Below are 15162 nucleotides of genomic sequence, written 5' to 3'. Positions count from 1 at the left end.
TATTGCAATTTCTCTATATTCTTATTTTTCAAAAATGTTTTAGTTATCATAGTTCATTTGTCTTTCTGTGTTAATTTTAGGATCTACATCTTTTTAAAAATTTTGCTGAGATTTTTATTGGAATTGCACTAAATCTATACGTCAGTTTGGAGGGAACCAATGTCTTTACTGTGTTGGGTCTTCATTTACTTAGGCCTTCTTTGATTTCTTTCATTAGCTTTAATTTTTGGCCTACAAATCCTATACGTGTTTTTTATTAGGTTTATAGCTAAGTGTTTCATGTCAGAGTGTCACTATTATAAATGGTATTTTAAAAAGTTTCTGCTTCTAGTTGTAAATCCCTAGTATGTAGGGCTATGATTGATTTTTGCCCATTGACTTTGTATCTTGCTAATCTCAGTCACTCAATTTGGTTTTTTATAGATTCCTTGATGACAGACCACCACGTTGTCTGTGAAGAGGGACAGTTTTATTTCTCACTTGCAATCAGTATGCCGTTTGTTTCTTTTCCTTGCCTCATTGTACGGGCCATGACTTCCAGTAGACGCTGAATATTCATCGCGAAAGTGGACATCCTTGCTCCCTACCCAGTCCTGGTGGGAGGACCCTGTCTTTCTCCATCAAGCACGGTGTTGGCTGTACTTGCTGGGAGTTCGCTGGTGTAAGCAATGCTCTTTACAAGATTGAAGACGTCCTTTTCTATTCCTCGTTTGCATGGTTTTGATCATGAATGTGTTTGTCAAAGCTCCTTCTCCGTCATTTGACACGAGTGCTCACACTTGTGTGTTGGTGCATTTTTACAGCAGCCTCTTTAAAGCCTTTGTCAGTCATTACAGCCTCTGCCACCCCAGAGTCAGTGTTTGTTGGCTGGGTGCTGTTTCTCAGGCCAGCTGAGGTTCTCCTGGTGCTTTGCTCCGGGTAATTTTATTTTACTTATTTTTAATTTTTTTGGCTGCACCGCGAGGCTTGCAGGATCTTAGTACCAGGGATCGAACCCAGGCCCTCAGCAATGAAAGCTTGGAGTCCTAACCACTGGACCACCAGGGAATTCCCTCGCCGGGTAATTTTAGATCTTATCCTGAAGTTCAGTATTCTTGATGAATAAACCCTGATTTGTTGTATGCCTTGGGTGGAATTCCAGGGCACTGAAATGCTTGCTTCTGACAGTTGTTCCCAGGTTTGTATTTGCTTTTTGGGGAGAGAGTCTTTCTGACCTCCTCACTCCTTCATGCTGGAAATCTGTAATGTCTTTTACTACACAATTCACCCTTTCATCAACTGTATTTCTTGAACACCCACAACAGGGCTGCTTCTTTCTTAGCCACTGGGGACTGAACAGGTGCAAGCTCAGCCCTCCTAGATTTTACTTAACCAGCAAAAAAACCAATTAGGTTATTTCCAGTAGTGAAAAGTGCTATAAATAGTGACTTTCACTAAGCACCTGCTATGCGCCAGGTCCTGGCACTTCCCGTTTTACCGACAAGGACATTGGGAAACGGCGGATGCTGGCCGCTGCTCCCTGAGGAATCGTCTGTCCGCACAACGTGCCCCCACATAGTAGGCGTTCATTAAACATTAGTCAGTAGTTTTATTTCTTCTGCAGATGGTGACCTCACCTACAGAGGCCCAGCTCCTGCTAGACAGCCCGGCGGTCACTGCCACCAGGGAAGAGGTCTTCCGACCGGAAGGTAAGGGGCGGTCTGGGCCGTGGTCCTGGGGGGGAGCCCCATTCTCCAGGAGCAGGTGGAGGAGCCCCGAGGGCCCCAGCCCTGCTCGGACTTTCCAGAGCCCTCACCTCACCCCCAAACGCCTGCGGCCAGAGCAACCACACGGGCACCGTGACAGCAGCAGCCCCTGGGTTTGAGCAGCACCTGGCCCCTCCCGTCCGGTCTTCACAGAACACCTGTCAGGAAGGTGCCGTCACCACCCCAATCCTGGCGGGAGGGGATGGGGCTCGGGAACAGCAGGAGGCCCTGCTGCACAGCCGGGACCCGAACCCCAGGCCCAAGCCTTGCCCCCCCAGCCTTGGGAGCCCATGGCCATCAGCCATCCTGCCCCTTCCTCAGTGCAGACGTCCTGCGTGTGGCCATCTCCAGCCCTCCCGACGGTTTTCCTGTCACCACTTCCCCGGTGGCTGGAGGCTCACCTGCTGCGTCCTGACCCCGCGCCCAGCCTGCCCACCCTGAGCCCTGCACGAGCCTCCAAGCACACGGGCCATCACCCCCTGGGGCAAGTGGAAGGGAAGGGCTGACCTCTCCTGAGCTTGGCCCCTTTCCCAGACCCTGTCACCACCCACCCTAAAGACGGAGCAGCCCCTGCCCAGGCCTCGCGGGTCACCATTGGCCGCCGGGGTTTGGGAACCTGGGCCGGCAGGGCACGAGCCTGTGTTTCCCCAAGGCTGGAGCCACACCCGGGGGTGGCCAGCAAGACGAGGGCCCTGAGGTCGACCCAGCGCCTCCGAGGACACCAGACCGGGGTGCAGCCCCTCTGGGGGTCATCGCATGCCATCTACGCATGGGCTGGGGTGGACCAGATGGAGGCCGAGACCCCTCACCCCTTTCCCCGTTCTAACCAGGACGTGCCCCCATCTGCTCCGGGTCCCCGACGCCAGCCGTGGGGAGTGACTGGCAGAGCCCCACCTTCCTGGCTTAGTAAATGCAGCCTTTACACATTCGCTTTAAAAAAAACAAACAGGGGCTTCCCTGGTGGCGCAGTGGTTGAGAATCTGCCTGCCAATGCAGGGGACACGGGTTCGAGCCCTGGTCTGGGAAGATCCCACCTGCCGCGGAGCAACTAGGCCCGTGAGCCACAATTACTGAGCCTGCATGTCTGGAGCCTGTGCTCCGCAACAAGAGAGGCCGCGATAGTGAGAGGCCCGCGCACCGCGATGAAGAGTGGCCCCCACTTGCCGCAACTAGAGAAAGCCCTCGCACAGAAACGAAGACCCAACACAGCCATAAATAAATAAATGAATTTTAAAAACAAACAAACAAAACAAACCCTTTTTTTGGATTATCTGCTCTTGAAGTCATTGGCGAGGTTGAGGGTGAGGCGGACAGGGGCAGGCTGCTGGACGGTGGCCTGGGCAGGTGGGAGACGCCGCCACCAGGGCTCCTTCAGGGAAGGCCTCCCCGCCCGGCCAGGAGTGGTCAGCACACGGCCCCCACCGCCCCTCCTTCAGGGTCAGCCTGGGCCTCCACACCCCAAGGCTTACTTCCCCCGCTGGCTGCCTGGGGCCTGACGCAGGTCACCCTGACGTCTCTCCTCGCTCCGGGGCTCCCCATGGGCCCGCCGCAGCCCCGCTGGGCCAGCCGCCTGAGCTGACACCACCCCTCGCCCAGTCCTGCATCCTCCCGGCTCCCCCCACAGGTGCAGGTCACCAACACACATCCTGCACCCCAACCTCTGCCTCAGCAGCTGCTCCCAAGACACTTCTACAGGAGGGAATCCCAGACAGGAAGTGGCCACAGCGGGTCACAGCCGCGTGCCCTGCCAGCCCAGGGTCCCAAACCCTGGCGGCCAAGGGTGACCCCAGGTCATGGCTGGCCTCGCCCTCAGCCCCGGGGGCACAGGCTTCACGGGCTCTGCCCAGCGAGGGGTGTCACGTGGCCTGATCAGGCTAAGGAGGGCCCTGCTGGCCGAAGCCAGGGAACTGGGGTGGAGAGAATGGAACGGAGTTGAGGGCCACCAAGCTCTGAATGTGGATGAGGGAGCTACAGCCCCCAGGAAGTCTCAGCTCCGAGCTGGGCAGGGGGCAGCCAGAGAACTCCTCCAGGTCTCTCCCGCCAGGGTCCAAAGCTTCTAGGCCACCCGGGAGCTGAGCTCTGCCTGGGGTGGGGGGGCCCGTGGCTTCTTGACCCTACCTCCCGGTACTCCACCCTCCTCCCCAGCTGCCCAGGCCTGAGCCAGGCCCAGGGAGCCCCAGGGAGGCAGCAGCCTGGGCCCCACGGGGAACAGATGGGGGTGTGGTTGTGTCGGGGCCGTCCCAAGGGCCCGGCACTGTTTGTGAGCCGTGCGGAGGAGAGGCTGCGGAGGCCCCGGGGGCGGGATGGCCCAGGCTGTGAGGCCGGCACAGAGTGACACAGGTGCCACATGTTCTCCCCCACCCCCCACCCCCTGGGGAGCCCCTGGGACATCTCATCTTCTGCTCCCCTCCAGGAGGTAGAACCTGACTTCAACCTCCCCATACCCGCAGCCCAGTGCACCAGGGCTCCCTCCAGCCCCAGGGCCTTTGCACCTCCCTGCACTAGCGCTGAGATAGCACGTTCTCAGCCTCTGGGGACTGAGCCCGGAGAGGGCAGGGGCTCCCTGCTCACTGCCCCTGGCACACCTGGCCTTGCACTGCCTGCCTCACGGCGGGTTACCCATGGCTCTGGATGGCTGGAAGCCACAGCAGCAAGGCCAGCACCAGCCTCCCTCCCCGAGCCCCTCCCAGCAGAAGCCCTGGTGGCCCTCCTGCCCCTAAGCTGACCCTGTTCTCCAGAGCAGCCCCCAAGTCTCAGCGCTCTCTGCTCAGACCCCGCCATGGGATGGCTCTACCCCAGGGGTCCCAACCCATCTGGCCTCCCACTTCTCACACTGCTGCTTCCCCCTCCCCCGGGAGTACTCGGCACGCTTCCTGGGCCCCCGGAATGGCACCAACCCTCATTCCCCCAGCTGTGTCCCCTCCTGAGTGACCACCAGGCCCAGAATTTGGACAGGGCACCTCGCCAAACCCTACCCCACTCCTGACCATATGAGCGGTTCATGGCCCTGGGCAGGCCCCTCATGCTGGTCTCCCCAGCTTCGGGCCCTGGCACCCCAGTCCTGTTGGAGGCATGCATGAGGGGCACCCCACAAGATGCCCACACACTCAGCCGCCGACCACAGGGACACGGGAGATCACGGAAGGGGCAGAGAGCCCTGTGGCTGAGGGTCCCTCAGAGCAAGACAAGCCTGGGTCTTGCTGGAACGTTCCATCCTCCTGGTGTCAACCGCACTGACCAATCTGCCCTGTCAGTGACCCCTCAGGCCTGGCTGCCTCTCCCATCGCAGGTCCTGCCACTGGCCCCCCACCCCGTCCAAGGCCAGCAGCCCCCCTGCTCTTGCCCGGCAGCTCTGAGCGCTGGGCCCCTCCCCAGCTCCTTCTCAGCTGAAGCCTTACAACTCCTCTCCTGTCCCGCCTCACTGAGAGGGGACCCTCCTTCTGGGCTGGCCCCTCTGCTGGAAGGGGCACCTATCTGACTCACCACCACTCCCTGTGCCCGGCCAAGCCGTTTGCACACAGTAGGTGCTCAGCCAGCCCGAGCACTGGGTGAACAGAACAGCGCACGGTCCAGTCAGGGCCCCCGTCTCACTCAGAGACCCCTTTCAGCGCCTCTGCCTGGCTCCTGTGTCCCTACCACAAACCCACGAAGGCGGTGCCCTTGTCCTCAGTTTCCCCAGCACGCGGCCAGAGCTGGCAACCCACCACCTTCTCAAGCCACACAACACCCAACCCAATCATGCTTCGAGCTCACCGGGGGCTGCCCCCCACTTGGGGACGACCCCGATGCTGCCAGCTTCCAACTGGTGGTGTGTCTCAGGGGAGGGCAGGAAGGGTAGACACGTGCAACCGGGCAAGTCGGTGGGCTGGGGTGAGGGCGCTCTGTTGCCCATCCCAGGCGAGCATGTGGTCAGGGGCTGGCAGCAGAGCTGAGACCAGAGGGGAGAGGCTGCCCCGCACAGTGGGCGGCCCCTGAGGCCCTGAGCAGAGCTGATGGCCAGAGCCCTCATGGACCCAAATGGCCAACAACCCAGCAACAGGGCCCTGGTACATCTGATCCACGACCAGGTTCAGGGTTTGGTGAGCATGAGAAGAGTGGGGGATGGCAAATGGCCCTTAAGAATTAAATTTGATTTGCAGTAAAGTCACCATCCAGAATTAACGCCCTGGAGGAGGGCAGGAAGACGGCCAGGCCGTGCCTGTGGTGACCCTGGGAAGCAAAGGTCTCTGGCTGTGAAGGGAGCTTGGGGTGAGGGCTTGGGGGGCCACGCGCCTCTCCTTCAGGGTCTTGTCTCACAGGTATGAGCAATCCAGCTGACCCTCGCTGTGAACCACGGTTATCTTGGAAGCCCATGAAAGATGCAGCTGGATGGGTGGCAGGGAGAGACGCTGGAACTGTCCTTTTCCCAGTGACCGGCAGGGGCCCAGTCCATGGGGACCCCAGGAAGAGACAGAGGAGGTCGAGAAGGAATGAGAGTCACCTGGGCCAGGTAGCTGCACCTCCTCCAGAGTCCCCTGGCCACACTGCGACCCAAGCCAGGTCGCAGTTAGGAGGTCAGCAGCCTTGACCCCCACCCAGCCCAATAAAGGGTCACATCCAGGGGCAGCAAGGCCGCTCCCCTCCTGGGGCCTCGGTTTCTCCGTCTCCTGAATGAGAAGTTGGACTGAGGTTCAGGAATCCTGGAGGGGTCCTTGAGGGGGTGTGAGGACATGGAGGGCCCAGCCCAGGGGGTTAGGGGATCTTCCTGATGGCCCCCCACCGAAGCCGCCACAGATCTCCTGAGACCCTCCCAGCCACCAGGGGCGAGACTGCCCAGCCAGGGCCTAGTGCCAAAGAGCCAGGGAGAGGACAGGGGGACTTCCCCTCCCTACAGAGGGAGGCTGGGGGTTGGGGGGGAAGGCTGATTTCCACATTGGAAAGGAAGTCCTCCTCCTGGTTGAAGAGCCAGGGTGTGGCAGGGCCCAGGCACTGCAGGGAACATTGTGGGGCTGCCCAAAACTGGGGGCCTCGCCTCCAGCTGCTGGAGACATCCCCAAACAGAGGTCTTTACCCCACCCACCGACATAAGCTTCCCCCTCTGCCTGCCCTCCTTTCCTCTCTCCCTCCTCCCCTACCCACGCCTTGCAAGCAGCTGGATGCAAGCTGTAGCTGAGAACGGGGAGTGGGTTCCAGAACCCCCAGAGCTGTGAGGGAGACATGGGTGGGCTCCCCAGCTTCCCGCCTGCAATGAAGTCCCTGAACGGCTGGAAAGCTAGAGGCACACAGCTCGTTCTGGGTACCACCCAGGCCGACAGCTGGGGGAGGGCACCCGCTGGCGGGGGCCCACGTCTGGTTGAGGGCTGGGCACACGCAAGCAGATGCCCCCCCAGTATGGGTGAGAGTGGGGAGTGCCCCATCCTGGGCAGAGAAGGCCTGAGCAGAAGGGCACTGCAGGCGCTGGGCCTGCGGGGCTCAGCCCAGGACTGTGGGCAGCGGCAGAAACAGACCGGAAGTGCAGGGGCCACCGTCCGGCACCCCCGCCGCCTCCACGGAGCTGGAAAGGTGGAGACAGGCTGGACCAGCAGCGGGCCTGGGTCCAAAACGATGGCCAGGGCCCGGGAAGGTGGGACGAGAGGTGGGAGGGAGACAGGTCCTGCTCTAGGACTGGGGCAGCGGTTATTTAACCACCCCAAGCCCAGGCCAGGCTGGGATGCGCTGCCCAGGCAGCCCAAGTCAGATGGACGCTGCAGGGCTGGACTTCCTCCAGGGCCGGCCAGCTAGGGCCAGGCCACGTGGGCGGGGCAGGGCGGGGCGGGGCCAGGCTGAGCTTGGGGCGGGGCCTAATAGGCCTCGCAGGGGTCCTGGGCGGGACTGGAGCCTAGCAGGGGCGGGGCCTCGCTGGGGCTGGGGCGGGGCCGGGATCGGGGCGGGGCTCGCAGGGCGCGGGGCGGTGCCACTATATAAGGGGGCGCGTCCGCGCGTGCGCGCCCCGCGCGTCTGGGTCGTGGAGCCGTCGGCCGCGGTCTCCTTCGCAGATGGGCTCAGTGGCCTAGCGCCCCGGTCCCCGCCGTCCGTGATCGAGCGCCGAGGCCCGCGAGGGGTCGCCGCCGAGGTGAGGGCCCGGGCGGCGCGTGGGTGGGGTCTAGCGGCCCGAATGGGAGCGACGGCTGGCGGGGCGGAGCGCCCGGCGTCCGGGAGGACCGAAGGGCGAGGGTGGGGAGGGGGCGGCGGGCAGGGCCCGGGGCGCGGAGCTGGGAGCGCGCCGGCTGCAGGCAGGGCCGCTTCCCGGAGCCCCAGGCCGGCGGCCCCGCGCACAAAGCGCCTTTGTTGTCCCGCGCGGCCTGTTCGGGCTGGTTAGAGCCGCCCGCGCGGAGAGGGCGGTCCCGGAGTTCCGGAGCCCCGCCTCGGCTCGGTAAACAAACCCGGCCTCCGCCCCTCCCGAGAGCCCACGCGGCTGACCCTGGGGTCTGGGTGGGGAGTGCCCTTCTCGAGAGGCAGCGGTGACCGAAGGGGCTCCCCGACCCCCGCGTGCGCAGGTTTCCACCAGCCCACAAGCAAGAGCATGGCAGCCATCCCCTCCAGCGGCTCGCTCGTGGCCACCCACGACTACTACCGGCGTAAGTAAGCCCCTTGCCCGCCCCACCTCCCCAAGTCTGACCCGGGCTCCCCGACCGAGCTTGTGGTGTCAGCTCCAGTTCCTTGAGAATCCGTATCCGAGTGGGGAATGAGCGGCTAAGGACCCCTGGCACCGGCCCTGTGCTGCAGGCAAAGCCAGCTCTTGGTCCGGTGGGCTGGGGGCTCAGTGCCCTGTGGAGCTGACCTGGCCTCTTCTCTCCAGGCCGCCTGGGCTCCACTTCCAGTAACAGCTCCTGCGGAAGTGCCGAGTACCCTGGGGAAGGCATCCCCCGCCACCCCGGTGAGCGCAGATCCACCCCTGGCTGTCCCCAGGGACTGACTGGAGGGGCCGGGCAGCAGCACCCTGGCCTCACTTTGCTTCTCTCAGGTCTCCCCAGAGCCGACCCGGGACACTGGTGGGCTAGCTTCTTTTTTGGGAAGTCCACGCTCCCATTCATGACCACAGTGTTGGAGTCCCCAGAGCAGTGAGTCCGCCTTCCTGGGGGCCAGTGGGGGGGGGTGGGGAAGGGGCAGGTGGTAGCAGCCTCTGACCACGTGCTCTCCCCCAGCTCAGAGCCAGCCCAGGCCTCCACCGGCACGATCACCTGTGACCTGGCTCGGGAAGCCGTGGGGAAGCAGCAGCCTGGCGGCCAGCCTGGCCAAACCAACTCCAGGCCCCCGTCCTGAGTGGCCACCACCAGCTGCCGGGCTTCCTCCCGAGGCGCTAGGCTCGTCAGAGCCCCCCCCTCCTTCCCCTCCCTGAGAGTGAGCAGGCTGCAGCCAACAGAAGCAGTTGGGTTTTTAATATCAAAACAGCAAAACACCAAAAAGGAAGTTGAGAGAACTCCACTCTTTACTATCCAAGCCACATGAGAGCCTTCCCGGCACCCCCTAACCTGTGCCTCGCGCCAAGTAGAAAATAAACTCCAAGCAGCCAGCAGCCACATGATGTGTGTGTGTGAGCTCCATGCCACCCCCACCCCCGTGGGAGAAGTCACCAGCCCCTCAACCTTCTCACTTCCTGGGCGATGGGGAGCTGGCCCTGCTCCCTGGGCCTTCCTGGGGTCCCTCCCTAGGGGGTGGCATGGAGCTCATGGCATGAACCTCTGAGGTCTGGCTCAGGTTCACGTGGGCAGACAGCTCCGGTGCGTGTGGAGCCTTGTATCTGAGAAGGGGTGGCGCCTTGCTATTCTGGGGAGCCGGGGAGAGCGGGCAGTCCAGGAGCGGGCCCAGAAGCTCCCGGGGCAGCCACTGAGGTCAGGGTCCTCTGAGGGAGCCCGCCTGGCCCCTGCTGCCACGGCAGGAGACAGGGTCTCTGGCATGGGTCTGGAGCCCTCAGATGCAGGGCCCGGCACCCTCGAAAGACCTCGAGAAGGCCGTCCTCAACCTGGTGTGGAGCAGCTCACACGCCCTGCTCTCTCCCACGTGCCTTCCAGTAAGGGCGTCGTCTCTTGTAGCCTCTTGTAAGGCACACTCTGGGCAGGGCCCCCCAACCCCGGGGGTCCGTGGCCCCGGGCAGCCAAATCTTTAAGGGTGAAGGGAATGGGGTGTGGGAGGCCCCAGCGGGCCCCCCGCCCCAGGGCAGCCCAGCTTGGGGCAGAGTCCTACTCGGGAGCTCTGTGTATGGCTGGGGAGTGGTCTCATCCTCTGCTGGCCTCCTGGGGGCAGGCGTGGAGGGTAGGCTGGTGGCGTCCACATGCCTCAGTGGCCGGCGGAGACTGACCGGGGCCTGGGGGTCAGGAGAGGGCAGTTCAGTGAGGGAGTGGACAGAGGCTTGGTGTGAGGGCGGGGGCCTAGAGGGGTGGTCTCCACTGGTTAGCGGGCTGGGCTCAGCTGGCCACCCCACCCCAGCTCCGCTCTAAGTCACAGGAGTCCATCGCAAGGCATTTGGGTGGCTAGTGGCCCCCAAAGGCTGCACCTTCTGTCCTGCCTGCCCTCAGTGTGTCCAGGCACGGTTAGCTTGACCCCCACCCAGTCCTTTGGGTCACAGTGTCCAGACGTGGCCCCCAGACCCCCCGGTGGCAGCTGCTGTTTGCCGAGGCAGCTGGATAGGAACAGCGGCTGGCCCCAGGGAGTAGGCGTCAGTGCCCCTGTCTCCACAGAGGACTGGGGGGGTCCACGCCCTCTTATATCCAGGTCTCAGGCAAGGCCAGAGGGCAAAGGGAGTGCAGCCAAAGCCTAGGTCCCCACCACGCACGGCCAGGGAGGCTCAGCCCTGGTCCTGACAGCTGGTGGGCTTTGGGTCAGGACCAGGGACAGGTCCACTCCCTTAGGAAAGAGGGGTGACCTGGCTCCTGGAGCCCTAGGGCAGGTGTTGGCTGCGGAGGTCCCAGCACTTTCCAGGAGCTGGTGTCAGGCGAAGGGGCAATCCCAGCTCCTGGCTGCACTGGGCAACAGGCGAGCCCAGGGCTGCCAGAGCCCCTTCTCGGGAGTGTCCGGCTGGTTCTGGGAGCTGTCGGTACCTTCAGCAAATCCTCAGTAAATCTGGGTCAGCCCACTCCCATGGTCCGAGGTCGCTCAGGCCCCTCACGAGAGCTGGCCTGGCCTTCAGGCAGTGGCAAGAAGGCGGCCGACTCAGAGCAGCTTCTGAGGCTGGAGAGCTTTTCCCGCAGCCCTTTGAAGCAGGGCCTCTGCTCGGGGTCCCTGGGCCAGCACAAGAGCATCAGCTTGTGTGTGGTGGGCGGGCACTCCAGGGGGCAGGGCATGCGGTAGCCCGCCTCTACCCTCAGGAAGGTTTGGACATGCCTGTGGCAGGCAGGACAAGAGGGGCTGTGGAGGCAGGGAGGCCAGTGCCGTCCCCCCCCACCCGCCCAGGAAGCCTTGGGCTGTGCCCTCGCCCTCTGCATCCCTGGCACTCACTTCTAACGCCCTCCCTCTGGACGGTGACGCCTGGAAGGCATCAGGCACCCAGTGAGTGGTGCAGGGGCCGTGTCCAGGTGATGGCCCCCTCCCGCCCTGCCCGCAGTCGGCAACACTGGGCGCCCAGTACCTGGATAGGGTGTGTGACCCCTGCTGAAAATCTCATGGAGGAGAACCCCGAAGGACCGATGTCAGATTTGATGGAGTAATGCCCTCGGGAGGGTGCCTCGGGGGCGGTCCACTTGTAAGGGATGCTGTGGTCGTGGGAGAGGTAGACGCTCTTCTGCGATCAGACACGCTGGGGGCGGGCCTGGGGGCCGCCTGTACCCTCCCTCCCCGCGGCGTGGACAGGCTCGGGGAGCCCGGGGCTTGGTGGGCAAGTGTGCGGTCGGGAGCCACACTGCGTCAGGGCTTCCTGGGACCTGTGCTGCCTTAGCTGAGCAGGCAGAACCCGCCCCCGATGCCAACAGGCCCCGCCCCAGAGGACCATAGTCGCAAAACCCAGCAGAGAGCTTCCCAGGACAAGGGGCAGAGTTTCTCCAGAAGTGAGCTGCGAGGAGACACCGGGAGGGGCGGTGGGCTAGCAGCTAAGCTGGCGTGACGCTGGGCACACTGGAATGGCTGACACTTTGCTCTGGGGCATCACGATTAAAGGAAACCCTCAATTTCTCAGTGTGTGACTGGGAGTCCCAGAGGTGCTGGTATCACCTGCCTGCTGGGCCAGGCTGAGCACGGAAGCAGGACACTGGCCAAGGGCGAGTGAGGGTTGGGCCCGCTCCCACCCAGGCACTGCCACCTGTGCGCCCTGCCCTGCTGTGCTGCCCACCCACTCAGCAGGGATTTCCCTGCCCCCAGCCTCTGGGCACCTGAGCTGGCCCCAGAGCTGTCCTCCTGGACTCGTCCAGGTGCCTGCGCTGCCCTCCCGGGAGCCTCCTGATCCCATTAAGACCCAGCTCCGGGGCTTCCCTGGTGGCGCAGTGGTTAAGAATCCGCCTGCCAATGCAGGGGACACAGGTTCATGCCCTGGTCTGGGAAGATCCCACATGCCACGGAGCAACTAGGCCCTTGAGCCACAAGTACTGAGCCTGCGCGTCTGGAGCCTGTGCTCCACAACAAGAGAGGCCGCGATAGTGAGAGGCCCGCGCACCGCGATGAAGAGTGGCCCCCGCTTGCCACAACTAGAGAGAAAGCCCTCGCACAGAAACAAAGACCCAACACAGCCAAAAATAAAAAACTAATTAATTAATTTTTTAAAAAAAGTTATCTCTAAAAAAAAAACATTAAAAAAAAAAAAAAAGAATCCATCTGCCAATGCAGGGGACATGGGTTCGATCCCTGGTCCGGGAAGATCCCACATGCCGTGGAGCAACTAAGCCTGTGTGCCACAACTACTGAGCCTGTGCTCTAGAGCCCACGAGCCACAACTGCTGAGCCCACGTGCCACAACTACTGAAGCCTGCGTGCCTAGAGCCTGTGCTCTGCAACGAGAAGCCACCGCAATGAGAAGCCCGCGCACCGCAACGAAGAGTAGCCCCCACTCGTCCCAACTAGGGGAAGCTCGCGTGCAGCGACGAAGACCCAATGCAGCCAAAGATGAAATAAATTACTTAAAAAAAAAGACCCAGCTCGGGCTCCACAGCCCACATGTCACCTGAGGGTGGGAGGCCCACGGGAACCTCCAGCTCCCTGCACCCTCTGCTCTCCGCCCTCCCCTGGCCCTACCTTGATGAGCCTGGCCAGCCCGAAGTCCCCAATTTTGCAGATGTTGTTTTCCCCCACGAGGATGTTCCTGGCAGCCAGGTTCCCGTGGATGTAATTCTGCTATTCCAGGTAGCACATGCCCTCGGCCACCTGTGCTGCAATGCCCACCAGCTCCGAGATGGGCAGGGTTTTCTCATCGGAGTCTGCAGAGGCCAGGGCCAAGTCCTCTCTGCAGACTCCTGCGCTCAGGGGTGGGGCTGGGACAAAGGGCAGATGGCCTGATTTAAAATTGGAACTGTGGACCCACTGCAGCCCTTGTGGAGGGCTGTTAGGTATCAGAGCTACCACAGTCCATACATACCCTTTGGAATTTCCTTCTGGGAATCCACACTGAAGCAATAGGAACTTAAAGACGTATGTACAAAGACGTTCATCACAGCATTATTTACACGGTTAAAAACCTCAAAAGGTTTCAACAACAACAGGCGCCTGAGTGGACGTGGCACACCCACGTGGTGGTGCACAGACCATCAGGATTTCATTTCTGATGAACAATTAGTGATACAGGAAACTGCTTGCAGTGATCAAGTGAAAAGCACTGCAAATGTTGCCGTATTAAAATACACCCCCCGGGGTGGGATAGGGAGGGTGGGCGGGAGACGCAAGAGGGAGGAGATATGGGGATATATATGTATGCATATGGCTGCTTCACTTTGTTATACAGCAGAAACTAACAGCACTGTAAAGCAATTATACTCCAATAAAGATGTTAAAAATAAATAAAACATACCCCCAGATAGACACATATGCATACTGGATGTCATTTATCCTACGGTGCACATTTCTTCCCATTTCAGCGTCTCTGAAATTGGGCTGCATCTGCATACAATGGCGCCTCCACGAATTGGCTGCGATTGTCCAGTTTGGGTGTTAAATGAAATAACGGGACTTGTCATAGATGATGAGGTCTGTGCATCAACGAGATACGTGGTGTGCGAGCGTGTGTGTGCGAGTGTGGGTGCGTAAGCAGACAAACACCAGAAGGAGGGACAGCGCCTTCTAGGAAGAGAGAACAGCAGTGAGAACCAGGCCTGTGTGTTCCAGAAGTGGGAGGGGTGGGCAGGCCACGCCAAGCATTTGATTAAAATGGCCTCAGTTCACCGTAGGTGTAGGAATGATGAGTGGCTCTTCTTGTCTTTGTTCTTATCTGTATTTTGTCAAATTCCTGCAATGAACGGATGGTACATTTATCACAAGATATTTTAAATCCTTTCTGTTTTTTTTTTTTTAAACATCTTTATTGAAGTATAATTGCCTTACAATGGTGTGTTAGCTTCTGCTTTATAACAAAGTGAATCAGTTATACATATACAATATGTTCCCATATCTCTTCCCTCTTGCATCTCCCTCCCTCCCACCCTCCCCATCCCACCCCTCTAGGTGGTCACAAAGCACCGAGCTGATCTCCCTGTGCTATGCGGCTGCTTCCCACTAGCTATCTATTTTACGTTTGGTAGTGTATATATGTCCATGACAGTCTCTCACCCTGTCACATCTCACCCCACCCCCTCCCCATATCCTCAAGTCCATTCTCTAGTAGGTCTGTGTCTTTATTCCCGTCTTGCCACGAGGTTCTTCATGGCCTTTTTTTTCTTTTCCTTAGATTCCGTATATATGTGTTGGCATACTGTATTTGTTTTAAATCCTTTCTTAAAACAGAAAAGGCAGATGCGCAATCCCAGGCCGTCTGGTGAATGGTATGCGGGGTGGGGTGGGGGTCGGGTTTTCTTTCTCTTTCTGTGCCTGTTTCCCGTTCCCTCCAGCGGGCACGAGTCATTCTGGTCCCCCCACCCCGCTCACCCCGCAGCAGCTCCAGCAGGCTCCCCTTGGGCAGGAGCTCTGTGATGATGTACACGCGGTCCCCCACGGACGCCACAGCATACGGTGCCAGGATGTGCTTGTGCCGCAGGTTCTTCACGGCCTGGATCTCCGACTGGAACGTGCGCTGAAGCAGAAGGTCAGCTGTCGGGGCAGGCGGGTGGCCTCGCTGGGTGCGGCCCTCGAAGGAGCTGAGCCCCACCCACCCACCCCCACACGCACGCAGCAGCGGCTCAGGAAATGTGGGCGCCCTCCCCGACGCCCCAGCTCCCAAGCCAGGATGCCAGGGCAGACACAGCCTGGTCCCCGCCGTTCACACCAAGGGCCCGCTGTGCCCACCAGCTGCTCCCCCCACACCCCGGGGACCACAGACGCCCCCATGTGG

The 15162-nt window shown here is 60.8% G+C and overlaps 1 protein-coding gene across 1 annotated transcript; it reads left to right on the top strand.

Annotated features, from left to right (window-relative positions):
- Nucleotides 1–7698: 7698 nt before the first annotated feature.
- PPDPF (pancreatic progenitor cell differentiation and proliferation factor) lies at nucleotides 7699–9283 on the top strand. Its single transcript, XM_068524093.1, has 5 exons — nucleotides 7699–7836; nucleotides 8261–8341; nucleotides 8563–8640; nucleotides 8728–8824; nucleotides 8909–9283. Exons 2-5 carry the CDS (start codon nucleotides 8287–8289, stop codon nucleotides 9024–9026), a joined length of 348 nt encoding a protein of 115 aa, XP_068380194.1. The 5' UTR covers nucleotides 7699–7836; nucleotides 8261–8286; the 3' UTR covers nucleotides 9027–9283.
- Nucleotides 9284–15162: the final 5879 nt, after the last annotated feature.

This window comes from Eschrichtius robustus, chromosome 16 (genome assembly GCF_028021215.1).
Source record: "Eschrichtius robustus isolate mEscRob2 chromosome 16, mEscRob2.pri, whole genome shotgun sequence".
NCBI lineage: Eukaryota > Metazoa > Chordata > Mammalia > Artiodactyla > Eschrichtiidae > Eschrichtius > Eschrichtius robustus.
The sequence above is the reverse complement of the archived record's forward strand: the minus strand, read 5'-3'. Positions and strand labels throughout refer to the sequence as shown.